Source organism: Myotis brandtii, unplaced genomic scaffold (genome assembly GCF_000412655.1).
Source record: "Myotis brandtii unplaced genomic scaffold, ASM41265v1 scaffold49, whole genome shotgun sequence".
NCBI classification, from domain to species: Eukaryota; Metazoa; Chordata; class Mammalia; order Chiroptera; family Vespertilionidae; genus Myotis; species Myotis brandtii.
In genome coordinates, this window is record NW_005368707.1 from 1,613,302 (window position 1) to 1,628,047 (window position 14,746).

At 43.9% G+C, this 14,746-nt stretch overlaps 1 protein-coding gene across 2 annotated transcripts in view; it reads right to left on the reverse strand.

Annotated features, from left to right (window-relative positions):
* SVIL (supervillin) overlaps positions 1-14,746 on the reverse strand; it is a 115,333-nt gene that overhangs the window by 27,326 nt on the left and 73,261 nt on the right. For both annotated transcript variants that reach the window (XM_014547954.1, XM_014547953.1), the window contains 8 exons: positions 12,366-12,538; positions 10,292-10,447; positions 9,002-9,138; positions 7,306-7,453; positions 7,032-7,177; positions 5,109-5,284; positions 2,349-2,493; positions 1,692-1,968 (listed from right to left, as the gene is read on the reverse strand). In XM_014547954.1, coding sequence (XP_014403440.1) covers positions 1,692-1,968; positions 2,349-2,493; positions 5,109-5,284; positions 7,032-7,177; positions 7,306-7,453; positions 9,002-9,138; positions 10,292-10,447; positions 12,366-12,538 — 1,358 coding nt within the window. The remainder of the gene's footprint in view (positions 1-1,691; positions 1,969-2,348; positions 2,494-5,108; positions 5,285-7,031; positions 7,178-7,305; positions 7,454-9,001; positions 9,139-10,291; positions 10,448-12,365; positions 12,539-14,746) is intronic.

Genomic DNA, 14,746 nt, shown 5'->3' on the forward strand with positions numbered 1-14,746 from the left:
GCCTGGCCCCCCAATATTTCCAAATTATCTCTTGTCTCTTCTCTTTCATTTGTGTGTGGCTCCTCTTCCAGATCCTGAACCCTGAATCACGCGGGACGTGGGGGGAACAAACATTTACAACAGTGGGGTCCCTTGGCTTGGCTGGCGATTGGGGCTGATTGGGGCCATCTTACCCAGTCCCAATGGGGCTGATCTGGGCCGGCCGGCGGGACCATGGGAGGTTGGCTGTGGGAGCGCACTGACCACCAGGGGGCAGTTGTTTGGTCGTAACAGTCACTTAGGCATATATATAAGTGTGTATATATAGACTAGAGGCCAGGTATAGAAAATTTGTGCATGGGGGAGTGGGAAGGGAGGTGTCCCTCAGCCCGGCCTTCACCCTCTCGCAATCCGAGACCCCTCGGGGGATGTCTGACTGCCAGTTTAGGCCCGATCCTGGCCTAAACTGGCAGTCGGACATCCCTCTTGCAATCCAGGACTGCTGGTTCCTAACCGCTTGCCTGCCTGCCTGCCTGCCTGATCACCCCTAACCACCTTTGTCTTGGCCCCCACACCCGGGACCCAAACTTCCCTCCTCTGGCTGGCCGCAGGAAACTGGGACCCGGGCTTCCCTCCCTCTGGCCAGCTGCGGGCACCTGGACTCAGGCCGGCTTTGCCCAGGCCAGCCTACAAGCATCCGGGACCTGGGCCGGCTTTGCCTGGGCTGGCTGCAGGCACCCAGGACCCGGGCAGGCACCCAGAACCTCGGGCAGCGCTGCCTGGGTGGGCCGCAAGCACCTAGGACCCGGGCGGCGCTGCCTAGGCCCCAGCTTTGTCAGGAATGACGTCTGGAAGACGTCTGGTCTATCTGGTCTAATTAGCATATTACCCTTTTATTAGTATAGATACCTCTTAAAGGCAGGGTCTGCATTATTGACCTGTTCCCTATAAAGTTTCTAATACACAGTAAATGCTGTGCAGTTGATTTAAAGCTTTATTTTTGATAAATTAAGAAATCAAATGGTTCTAAGTCTACAGGTGTTTAATCAGCAAACCATGTGGAGACAAAGGGGACCCTTTGTAAGGACGTGAATCAATTCTTCTGTAGTTGAATCTCGAAATCAGAGTTGTGACATAAACTCCCTGCTGAATGGGTAGGGAGGACGGACACTGAGCATAACATGGATAAGGATACTTTTTGGCAAAGAAAAGGGATTCTTTCTCCAGAGTCCACTCACTGTACTTTCTCAGAAATAGCTTCTTTTACTTTTAATACATTATTTTTGTGCATGTATTTGCTAGAATGTTATACCATTTGGTTTCAGTTCTAAATCATCTACATATGCTTTACTTAACTACTTTAAGCAGCATCCAATCCACATGTCAAATGTCATCTGGAGGCAAATGATCACTTGGCTAGAAAACCTCTGGGGACAGGGCAGGGGAGGGAATGAAGTTCCTGGAAAAATCCCAACATGCAAGTTTCTTCTCTGTAAGGGAAAGTCCCGGATGTTAGCAGTACTGGGCTGTTAGGAATTCATCTACAGGTTTACTAAGTGGTTCTCAAAGCGAATGAGTATGCTGGCGTGCCGCACCCACGCAGCCAGCATGAGACATGGCGCACAGGAGTCGGGCTCCAGCAGCCCTGCGGCTCCCAGCCTCGGTGTGGGGGCTGGGCCCGTCTCAGCTTGAAGAAAACGTAAGTCACTAACCTGCAGTGCTCACCATGTACTTCCACTTGACCACATAGGCGTCCCCTTCGTGGAACTGCCCAATGCTCTGTTTGGGGAGCCTGCTATAGTCGAATTCGAGGATATGCCAGACATCCACCGAGACACTGGCAATCTCAAAGTGCCTGCGGTCATCCCCTTCCACTAGGCCATAGCCACGGCCCACATTCACCCCGTCCAGCACAGTGCCAGCTGTCGTCTGGGGCACTGGCACCATCCGGGTCACATCGTATGGCTTGACTTCAGCCCTAGGATCTTCCTACAGGGAACATAAAATGTTTGGTCAGTTGCCTATTTTTCCAGCCATTTTGTCTCACACTCCATGCTGCTTCACTGTCAACCAGATAGTGTAAGAGCACAGCTTTCACACTGTGTCCCAGGGCATTGAACTGCAATAGGGAAAGGCTGAATTTATGGGAAAGACTTGGGGAGGCCTGAATATCTACCCCACCACAGTGAGCGGGACATCCATAAACCCAAAGGTGCAAACAAGGCTATTTTCACTCTTTGACTAGGAATATAGTAGGAAACTGGTTTGCTGTTCTACTAGTAAATCCTGGGAAGTCTTTTAGCTTTCAGGCCTCTTTTGTTGGGACCTAACCCAAGCCCTGAGGTTTGAGACCTGGCCACTCGGAATACCTTCTGCTGGGCAAGTTCACTGGCGTTCTTCTCATTAGGTCTCTTCAGTTCAGTCCAATCGAGAAACTTTTCTTTGAACAAAATAGTCTCATTGTGTTCTGTAAGTCTCCCAAATATTGCCCAATCAGGCCGCCCCTGTCCTTTTCTGCAGGTAGGTAGGTGGGGGTGCAGACAGGAAAAGAGCCATGGTTAAGCCATGATAAAACAAAGGAAAGGAATCTAAAACAAACACATGTGGTTATTGGAAAAAAACAAAACAAAACAAAAAACACCCAAAATATATAAGTAGTATATAGAATGGTTTGTTCTTTCTTATTTTACCAAATAAGTGACATTTTATTATTTTAGCCCGAAGCCTTGCGAACCTTTGTGTCCACAGAAATAGGAGCTGAAATGCAATAAGGACCACGTCAGAACTGGACTTTTCTTGCATCCTAGCAAGTTCTCGTGTTTGGGATAGCCTGGGGGTTGTGCACTAGGCTGGGAGCAGGTGAGGCAGGAATTACATGCATATCTTCCTGGCCTCCTTCATGCCGCCCACAGGCACCTCAGCTGCTCACCAAGTTTCTGTAAGGTGGAATAGATGGGAGTTCACCTGAACGCTATTATTTTAAGTCATGTTACAACAAACTCTCCAGTCTAACTCTCCTCTGTTACTAAACTGAACATAATTTCATATACCATGAAGTTAAGGTTTGCATATTTATTTCTAGGCCCCTGGACGTGACAGTAGGCAGGGAGAGCACAAGGACACAGGGAAGGAAGTGACACAGCCCAATCTGGAGGTCTGTTTCTGTCTCAGTATCTCAGAATGTGAACCTGTGCTTGAAACAAAAGGTGACCGAGAGAAAGGTACTGGCATACCTCAGAGATACTGTGGATTGAATAAAGCAAGTCATAATCTTTTTGCTGGTGGAGGGTCTTGCCTTCAATGTGTAACACTCAACATCTGTGAAGCGCAGTGAAATGAGGTATGCCTGTACATCTGAGAAAATACATGCTATGGAGGGTCCAGCCCTAAGAAGGTGCAGGCATTTCTCATCCTTCCAAGTCAACCATTGGTTGCGAATTATGACCAGGATGCATATGATGCCTCAGGCAGTGCTCGCTGGGCCCTGCTGTGGCTCCTGTTTTGGACCAGACTATAGCTTCTGGCCCAAAGGCACATCACAGAGGCTGCCTGTCTCAAAGGAGACCAAAGCAGGGTGCAGATACTGCTGCTGCATTCTCCCAGGGGACTTAAGAAACCAAATATCAGCAATGATGGAAAATGCAGGACTCTTTGGAAAGGCTGTGGTCTTCATCAGAAATGTCTGAATGGCTGTCTTTTATATAAATTTGACTCTGCAGACTTGCTAAGATGCCTGGAGGAAATGCACTCGATGTCAGCTTTAGAAACGTATCTTTGAAGTTGTGAGGTTGCACACATACGAGAGGGAACAGGCCTCAGTGTGACAGTGGGAACAGGAGTGGGAGCAGGTGTGCTTGTCCCCATCTCTACGAAACACACTATCCAATTGTGCTAAGTCATGACACATCAGTGGTTTCAGCCTCCTTGTTTCTTAAGAAGGGCTAGATGCTTAATCTTGGTGCACCTTAAAATGTCTAGAAAGCTTTTAAGACATACTGATACTACACACAAATTGAAAACACATCTCTGGGGCTGGGGCTGACACATGCATTTTTTAGAAAAACTCCTCAGCTGATTCTGATCTGGCAGATGTTGAAAACCAGGGGACTGAGTGCTCCCTCAGCTGCTTCCAGATCTGTAGGCATGTCACTGCTAAATAGGAATTGTTCATCATACAGATTTTATGCCCCCGCATTGTATTTTTAATTTATTATACTAAGTAAAAGATTTTTTTAGGCCTTCGCTTCTGTCTGTAAAACGCTAGTTATTACAGTACTAATTTTAGGTTAAATGTGATTAAAAAGATTTGAAAACTTTTCACCTTATATCAACAGAATTTTTAATAGTTTCTATTTGATAATAATAAAATCAATAACTTGATTTTAAAACAGAAAACTAGGTAGGAAAGTTGAAATTTGTATACTAGTTCAATGGAAACCATTAAAATGCAGTTGTGTGATACCTATGCACACCTATTTCTATGACACACACTTCTTTTTTTTCTAGTTGTTAAGAAAAAAACAAGCCCTTTGCATAAAGAATTATTTTTCTTATGATCACATTTCTTTGAGTTTGTGCATATTCTTAGGATTTGCCAAATTACTTTAAAAAGTCCAGTATGCTGTAGAAAATAATATTACAATCATTATTTTAATTCCATATCATCCCTCTCCTTCTGAGAGAAGGCATAAATGTCACCTACTGCCAAATAAATGATAAACCCTGGAATTCAAGAGCCATGCCGGGAGAGTGTGAAGTTAGAAGGAAATGTATTGCTTTTGCACCTTCAGATCAATGGCTGAATTCCAGACCCTAGGAAGTTTTCAGATCAACATGTAATTTGTTTAAACAATTGCTATTCATCTGTCAATAGCACCTGGAATGCTGCAGGTGAAAATAATTTGTTCACTTCAAGACATGAAATATAACAAACATCTTCCAGAAGACATCTGTATTTCTGTATTACTTAGGCAAAAGCTAAAGAAATGTTCCTTTGTAAATATTCATGGTACTGCACAGCAGTCATTTGTGAAAACAAAAACCTATGAAGAGCAACAGTAGCCAACTGGGGTGAGAACTGAGGTCCCTGAGGGAATCTGCTCGCTCTACATGAGAGATCACAGGAGTACCTGGGAATAAGTGTATTGCATTCTCCAGGATCCAGTGGGTTAATGTCACAATTCTCATAGTCAAAGGTTCCATTCCATAAGTGCTTTGCGAGCTGAAATGCTATTTTCCGTTGTGCCAATGTAACTTCTTTTCCATGCCACACGTAAACTTCACTACCAAAATCAAACACCAGTACCTGGGAGAATGGCACAGAAGAATTTATTAACTTCAAGGATAAGCTCCAGTTGAATCAGGCTCCCTACTGACAGTGAATCAAATGGGTGATGATACAAACCCAGGTGGAGCAATCAATACAAACACAAAAAGATAACAAGATCTACCAGCTGGAATTTCCAGCCAGCCTCTACCTGATGGGTAGGATTCTGTTTCATTGTCCTAAATGACCAAGTTAATGTTCCCTCCTCTAAACTCTCAAACCACCCAAAACTTCTGATTTATCAGAGTTAAGGCCATCTTCCTATCATCCTTCCCTTTTCTCCCTTTTCTCCCTCCTTCCCTCCCTTTCTTCTTCTATTCATTCATCTAGTATATACAGGTTACTTCATATATTCCAGGCACAGAGATGACAGGTGTCATCTCTCCTCTATATAGTTCCAAGACCCCCAAGGGCAGAGACCATACCATACTTATATTTACAGCAGGGTTTACTCTTTGCTGAATGAATACATGAATGAGGTACTATCTCTTATTTTCAAGCCTATGGTTTGTTCTACTCTTTCTTCCTAGAATAACGTCTCCCTTCATTTCCAATAATCCAAATTCTACTTAATTTTAAACAAGGCTCAATTTCACTTTCTCTTTAAAGTTATTCCTGATTATTTCTGTGACTGTTTTTCCCCCCATTTAAATGCCCATACAATCAATCTAGCTTCAGATTACAGTCTTTATAATACTCTTCTATTCAATAAAATTTTGAGTAGCACTTTTTCTCTCAACACTTAGATTACTTACTTAATGGACCTGGTAAAGTATGTATTTAATATTTAGGGGGTGAGAGAAAAAAAGGACATATAGAAAGAATATATATATATATATATATATATATATATATATATATATATATATATATATATATATATATATATATATATATATATATATATATATATATATATATATATATATATATATATATATATATATATATATATATATATATATATATATATATATATATATATATATATATATATATATATATATATATATATATATATATATATATATATATATATATATATATATATATATATATATATATATATATATATATATATATATATATATATATATATATATATATATATATATCAGCGCCATATGCAAATTTGCATACTGCAGGCAGGGCTGGCCAGCGCCGGATGCCATCCGGGCCCCATGTGCAGCCCTGGCTGGCCGGCTTAGGCAGTGCAATTGCGTCACCTAAGCCCCACCCCAGCCCAGACCCCCGTGTGCCGCCTAAGCCCTGTGCGCCTAAGCCTTGCCCCCAGCCGGGACCCCCGTATGCTGCCTAAGCCCCATGCCGCCTAAGCCCCGCCCCGAGCCGGGACCCCCGTGTGCGACCCTGCACGCGCCAGGGCTTGGCAGTGAGATTGGCCCGAGGAAGCCCTATTCTTGCAGGAATATTTCTGCAACGGGCTTCTAGTATACACACACACACACACACACACACACACACACATACATATATATAGCTTAAAATAGAAAAAGCCTCTCTAATTTATTGAACCTCCTCTGAACAATATTCTAAATTCTATATTAGTAATCAAGATGGAAGTAATGGTTGGAAATTACAAATGAATATCCTTTCAAAAGATGTTACCAATCCACAACGGTACTGACGATAGCTAGCATTTATGGGGCACTTGCTATCTATTTTATTTGGGCAGCCCTGTGCAGACTGCTCCGCCCACTCCCTATACCTCTTTTGATTGCAGAAGGGAGCACTTTGGGATTTTCCCCCAGAAGTCGTCATCAGGAACAAGCTTGTCATCCACCAGACGGTAAGTGCAGTTTGTTTCTATTATGGCTGTTTCATACAGTTCGTCTTCCTTTGGGTCTCCAGCAGCTTTGGGATACGAACAATGAGAGGGTATTACATTAAATGCTGAAATGGGGCTGGTTTAGAAGGATGAAGTAGGGGAGAAGAAAGGATATTTAAGTTTTGTCATTCTCTGAAATACAGTAAACTCTTACATTGGTAACTGGTTTGGCCACCCAGAAGCTTCCAGAAATCTTTGGCTGCATGAGTGTGTGTATTAATTCCTTCTTCAATAGTTTGGATATAAGTAGCTCTACAACCAAGTTCCCTCTTTGTCTGAATTAAAGTTGCAAGTTCTGAGGCCTGAAAAAAGGGAGGAACACCATTATCTGGGTAGACAGCCTGTGGCTAGCTGGAGAGGCACACTCTGAAATCCAAGACCAGAAATGGTGTGTATCTGAAGGAAAACCTGGTGTCCAGGAGCCCAAGGCATGGGTGGTTGAATATTTTCAACAAAATCAAGAAAATGTAACTAAACAATCAGAGATATCAATTCTTTAGAGCTACAGTTCTTAATATTCAAATTCAATAGATCACATAAATTGGTAAAAACTACCTGTTCTCTCGACTTTCCCCCATGAGATCCTCATTCACTGGGTCTTGAGCAGGATTTCACAGGGACCTGGGATAAGCAACTTTGAAGTGATGTGCCAGTTCTTTTTTTACACAAGAATGAGAGCAAAACCAGGACTTCAAACCTGGAGGGATAGGTAACAATCCCCCTAAATTACCACACGTGAACACCTAATGAAAGCTTGTTTGAGACAAGTTCAGAACAATATCTATCTCTTCTCACTCAAATGAAACTGGGCACTTGAGAAGTTTTGCAATCATCTGGCAACTGGTAGAAGATTCTGTCAGTGTATAAAGGAGATGCTCAACTAAACTATATTATTTTTCAGATACCAACCTTTGCCTTTTCTATGACATTTGCAAACTCTCCCACCCACAGGAAGCAGCAGTGGGGAGAGAGCAGGAGGAAGCAGTCCCCGCTGTTGAGTGACGAAGCTCGAGGTTCCACCAGTCTTGTCTGCACATGTCTTCTTCCTGAACACAAGGCAAAGAAACACCATCTCCCAGAAAGGAGAACTCTCCCAGCCACAGGAAGGACCAGAAAGTGCCCCATCTGAGCATCGCTTTCAATTCTAAAGAGTCTGGCCTATTTATACTAGTTCCCATGACTGGGAATGACAGAGGGGGATTCAGAATGACAGCATCATAGATTACGTTCCTTTTAGTGCCTTCCCAGATGCCACCATGTCCTCTGGACCACTGTCAGTGCCCTGTTACAGCACATATATGGGTTAGTTGGGGTTCCTTCCTCCAAGAAAGACAGCACCATGCTCCTTTCCCTTGTTCACTCATCTCCTAGTCTCCGCAGGTGAAAGTGTGCCTTTCATAGCTTCTGCTTCCTCCAGAGTTTTTGGCTGGGAATTCTTAGGGGCATCAGCCTAGAGGCAAGCACTGCCTTGTAGATCTTCCTACAATCACCCTGACAGTGTCATCTCCGGGTTATAACCAGAAATAGAGGCTGGTTATTGGAGCCTGTCACTGGGAAGGACAGTGGACATGCACAACATACAAGAGACCCTCCCAGACAGAGGAGATTTCAGCTATCCTCTCCTGGTGATTAATCTTGAGCAGTTGCCACTGGGACACAGCCAAATCTGCCCTCACATGAACACCTAATGAAAGCTTGTTTGAGACAAGTTCAGAACAATATCTATCTCTTCTCACTCAAATGAAACTGGGCACTTGAGAAGTTTTGCAATCATCTGGCAACTGGTAGAAGATTCTGTCAGTGTATAAAGGAGATGCTCAACTAAACTATATTATTTTTCAGATACCAACCTTTGCCTTTTCTATGACATTTGCAAACTCTCCCACCCACAGGAAGCAGCAGTGGGGAGAGAGCAGGAGGAAGCAGTCCCCGCTGTTGAGTGACGAAGCTCGAGGTTCCACCAGTCTTGTCTGCACATGTCTTCTTCCTGAACACAAGGCAAAGAAACACCATCTCCCAGAAAGGAGAACTCTCCCAGCCACAGGAAGGACCAGAAAGTGCCCCATCTGAGCATCGCTTTCAATTCTAAAGAGTCTGGCCTATTTATACTAGTTCCCATGACTGGGAATGACAGAGGGGGATTCAGAATGACAGCATCATAGATTACGTTCCTTTTAGTGCCTTCCCAGATGCCACCATGTCCTCTGGACCACTGTCAGTGCCCTGTTACAGCACATATATGGGTTAGTTGGGGTTCCTTCCTCCAAGAAAGACAGCACCATGCTCCTTTCCCTTGTTCACTCATCTCCTAGTCTCCGCAGGTGAAAGTGTGCCTTTCATAGCTTCTGCTTCCTCCAGAGTTTTTGGCTGGGAATTCTTAGGGGCATCAGCCTAGAGGCAAGCACTGCCTTGTAGATCTTCCTACAATCACCCTGACAGTGTCATCTCCGGGTTATAACCAGAAATAGAGGCTGGTTATTGGAGCCTGTCACTGGGAAGGACAGTGGACATGCACAACATACAAGAGACCCTCCCAGACAGAGGAGATTTCAGCTATCCTCTCCTGGTGATTAATCTTGAGCAGTTGCCACTGGGACACAGCCAAATCTGCCCTCACAGCCCAGAGCTAGGTCTCCCTTGCTATGGATAGAAAGGGTGATGAAGTGGAATCCGGGTCTACCTCACTTGCTCTGCTTCCTCTGTATTCCTTCTCCAAGGATGCACCTCTCTCCCTCTGCCCTGCATTGACTCTTGTTTGCCTCAGGGAGGCAACTGTGTGGAGAGAACACTTGACAACTTAGGGGGTCTGGTAACTGCCTGACAGTGTGTGGCAGGGGCCATGGGGCAAAGGGGGCAGCTGCCCAAGCTGTTTCTTAAATGGGAGAGACCTAGGTTCAATGCTGCTCAACAGCTGCTGACCACAGGCAGATTACTAACCCCCTAAGCCTCAGTGGTACGCCACCTCATGGATTTTATAAAGCTTACTTGAGAGGAGGAAGTTCAGCAGCAGGCGCACAGCAGGTCCTCAAAAGCATGAGGTGAATTCCCTTCCCATGACAGGCAGTTAAGGGCAGTCAGGACCCCTGATGCTGCCTGACTGAAGCCCCAGCCCAGATGTAACTCCTCCTGCTCTTACATACCTTTGATCTGCAACAGCATCAGCTTCTTGTAGGGCACTGCGCTGTTGTTAGAATTCTGTTCTGTTAGGTTGACGCTTCGCAGACTGACGCTGCTGAAGTTTTCTTTACTGGCTAAACCTGCCAGGGTGACTTCTGAGAAGTTGGAGTTGGAGGACACTGGACCGATTGAATAAAGAAACAGGAAAGCAAGATGTTCAGGTGAAATGACAATGTTTACAATCAGAAATTATTCATAACCAGCTATCTTTTTCTTTTAAAGTTAATCCTAAGGGGGAGAACATACCCAAGTTTGATTAACTATGCAGAGCAATGCTTAACCCCTGTATTAAAAATTCAACACTGTATTGAAAGTATAAACTGCTGTTGACAAGTGTCACACTTCACCACGTAGAGATAAGCATTGAGTGACAATGTGGCACAGCTACTTTAGCATAAAATGAGGAGGTGGACTCATTTGTTGAAATTCCACTCAAAGCTGTTATAAATTCCTAACAATGTTGAGATGTTGAAAATGCATTCTCAAGGAAGACTGTTAGATGTCTTTCACCAAAAGCCTTTATTTTCTACCAAAAATAGAAAAGCAGGCATTGTATAAGGGATGGTTAATTTACAATATTTTTCTGGAGGCAAAGTGATAAATTACTGATCTCCTGAGGTCCTTTGCTTTCAACTTAAGATTGTAATAACAAGATGCTGAGTTTTCATGTGGACCAACAAACGTATAGGTGCCAGTCACCACAAAGACACCCTTGGCACCCCATAAAGGTGGAAATAGAGGAAAGATATATAAGACTTGTTCCAATAAACCTTCATTTCTCCAACTCATTGTTTTAAAAAAATGTATATGCTGGAAAGGAATTCAGAAAAATTATTTTGCTAGGATTAGGTTCTAATACTGAAGAAATATAACACACCTTGAGAATTGATGTGGCACAGTGATTCTGAAATATACTTTCTGAGTAAACCAGTTATGTTGACAAGACTCAATCACTTTATTTACATACTATATTTCTAAGAAAAACTTTAGGAAATTGGTTTATGAGTGCTATAGGAAAATAAAAATTATATTCAAAATTGAAGAATATTCAAAACAGCACAATTATGTATGTCATTATCACTACCAAGGAAACCTCTGTTTCAAAACTATGAAACTCCACCTTACTGGGCAGGTAAAAGCAGGGCAGCACTGTCACCAATGAGGCACACAGCCTGGAGCCTACCTCCTCATGCTCCTGTCACTGCCCCTCTCTAGTCCTCCCTATCCACCCAGCCCACATCCCATCAAAAACAATTTGCAGAGCACTGGTTTGTGCATTAATTAATAATATAAAAATCTAGGATTAGGCAAAGCAGTGATTTGGCACATTTTTCCTTGAGAGATCAAATGATTTCCTCTTGAATAAGATTAAGTGGAGAATTATTGTGTTTGGGCCCTACAGAGCTGACAATGGGGTGAATTACAAAGCCCAAAAACATCCTTTTCCTCCAATCTCTTGGAAAAATTGCAGCAAATCAGGGTAATTTGAATTTTCCAATTAACAGATGCTTAATGCTGTAAGAATTTCTGTGAAAAGCCTTTACATTCTACACAGATTTTCTGCAGGTGTGCACGTGTGTGCACAAATTTACTCATTTTTATTTAATGGGTGTCTTATGAGCACTATTATTGGCCGTTGCAAGGCAGAAAAAGGAGGACAAAAATCACCACATCACACCTTGGCCAGAATGCTCAGTGGTTAGAGCATCAGCCCACATACCTAAGGGTCTTGGGTTCAATTCCTGATAAAGGGCATGGACCTGGGTTTTAGGTTGAATCCCAGGTCCTGGCCAGGGCACATGCAGGAGGCAAGCAATCAATGTGTCTTTCTCACATCGATGTTTCTCTCTCTCTCTCCTTCTCCCCCACCCTTGTAATCTCTCTAAAAATCAATGGAAAAAATATCCTCAGGTGAGGATTAACAAAAAACTATATATTAAAAAATAAAATAAAATGTGCACCCTCAACTGTTAAAAATATGTCACCACATCACCAGTTTCCAAACACAGAAGCAGGTTGGTGGTTCCAAATACTCACTCTTTTCTACTTTCATCCGTTTTGACTCCATAAAGGCGACATTTAGTCTCTGCTCAGTATATTCCTGAAGGAGGTCTTCTCTTGCTGCCAGCATTTTCAGTGGGTTTTTGGAAGCCTGAACCCGGCGCTTGGGTCTAACTGCACGCTTGTGCTCGGCCACAGAAGATGTCAACCTGAGGAGCAAAGCAGAAATTTGGCCTCGGTCTATAATAACTAACGCCTGGCCTGTTGAGGTTCTCTGACCTGAAGCAATGGGCTCCACAGTTTTATTCTCTGATTTCATTATAAATCTTACAACTCTTCCTCCTGCCCGCCACTCTCCTGACATAAAGTCATAGAATCTTGGGGATGGAAGAGAGATTCAAGGAGAGAGTCATATAGTTTAAGAATTCAGACAATTCCCAATGCCCCCACTCACCCAACCCTGTGGGCTCTGCCTGAAAATCATTAGTCCCTAATGGGGCAGCTTATCCCACTCCTACATAGCTCTCAAGGGTAGGAAGTTCTTCCCCAACCCTATATACCCACAGACCCGTTCCATCTCTGCCCCTAGTAATAATACACATATCTACCTCTTCTGTTACTGGCAGGAATTTACATCCAGCCATTGCTTCTCCATTTTATTCTCTTTCCTCCAGACTAAACTTTCTTTTCACAAAATAATTTTTCAATTCCCTCACCAACTCTCTCATAAAGAGTCTCCTCACAACCCATTGCCCCCCTCCAAAAAATAACTACTATTTTAAAAAATAGATTGAAATAAAATAGGCTCACAAAACCGGCTATGACTGCTACACATTCACACAATTCTGGGGCAGAAGATCAGACACAGGGAGGTGGGTGGACCCAGTCACATGACTTCCCAACAGATTCCTGATGCTGCTCTCAACTTCCAACTGCATAAGTGTCTGCAAGTCTTCTTTATATATAATATTATTGTGTGTGTGTGTGTGTGTGTGCGTGTGTGTGTGTAAACATACACATATATTTAAATTATATATAATGATTTTTAAAAATTTAAACATTTGGGTTGGGAGAAGATTGAGAAATGGCTAAATAACCATGCATGCAAATACCCAAAATATTATTTAAATATGAGAAATGGCAAAATGTTAATTTTCTTAAGGTAGCAAATTAACTAAAAGAAGCATATTGAAATATGCAACAAATATATCAGGAGTAGCTTAAGGAAAAATTTATGATGACTACACAGACTTAAGGAAGAGACTGTCACTCTGATAAATTTGTAGGAAATAGATAAATGTGGCCAATAGCTGTGGGTTTACCCTGTCCAGGGTATTTTCCCTGCTTCTGGTAAGAGCACCCTGACTCTCCTTTGGAGGACTCATATCTCTTTCCATCCCCTGACTCCAACCCTGGCTCAGGATGGGATCCAGAGACCAGCTCTGGCCAATCACTGTCTTGCATCTCCTTGGCCACAATGATTGCTTTAGGGATAGACTCACATCCAAGAAAATCAAGCCTGGAACTTCTGCTGGAACTACTGGGAAGAGAAGCTGCCTATGCTGGAGTGGCCAAGAAAGAGCTGCCTTCAACCCCATGGTCACAGCCCAACTGAGAGTGAAGCAACCCAGAGGAAAGCAGGCAAGAGAGAAACCACATTCTGAAGGAATCATAAACCATAATCGCTTTTCTTAGGTGGCTTAGTCATGTTCCTGTGTGAAGACAGGCCCTTGGACATCTTGAGAAAACTCTCAGATCTACTGATTTTATAAATTACTAGAGGCCCAGTGAATGACATTTGTTCACTGGGTGGCAGGCGTGGCGGGGGGTGGGGTGGGATGAGGTCCCTCAGCCCAGCCTGTGTTCTCTCACAGTCTGGGACCCCTTGGGGGATGTCCAATGGGTCTTTAGCGCTACCATGGAGGCGAGAGAGACTCCTGCCACCGCCGCTGCGCTTGTCAGCTGTGAACCTGGCTTTTGGCTGAGCAGTGCTCCCCCTGTGGAAGTGCACTGACCACCAGGGGGCAGCTCCTGCATTGAGTGTGTGCCCCCTGGTGGTCAGTGCTCGTCATAGCGACCGGTCATTCCACCGTTTGGTCAATTTGCATATTAGCCTTTTATTAAATAGGACTAGAGGCCTGGTGCACAACATTTGTGCACTTGGGGTGGTGGAGGGGGTCCCTCAGCCCAGCTTGCGCCCTTTAAGCAGTTCGGGAGCCCTCAGGGGATGTCTGACTGACAGCTTAGCGCTGCCACGGAGGCGGGAGAGGCTCCCACCACCTCCGCTGCACTCGCCAGCCATCAGCCTGGCTTGTGGCTGAGCTGCACTCCCCCTGTGGGAGCGCACTGACCTCCAGGGGGCAGCTCCTGCGTTGAGCGTCTGTTCCCTGGTGGTCAGTGTGCATCATAGCAATTGG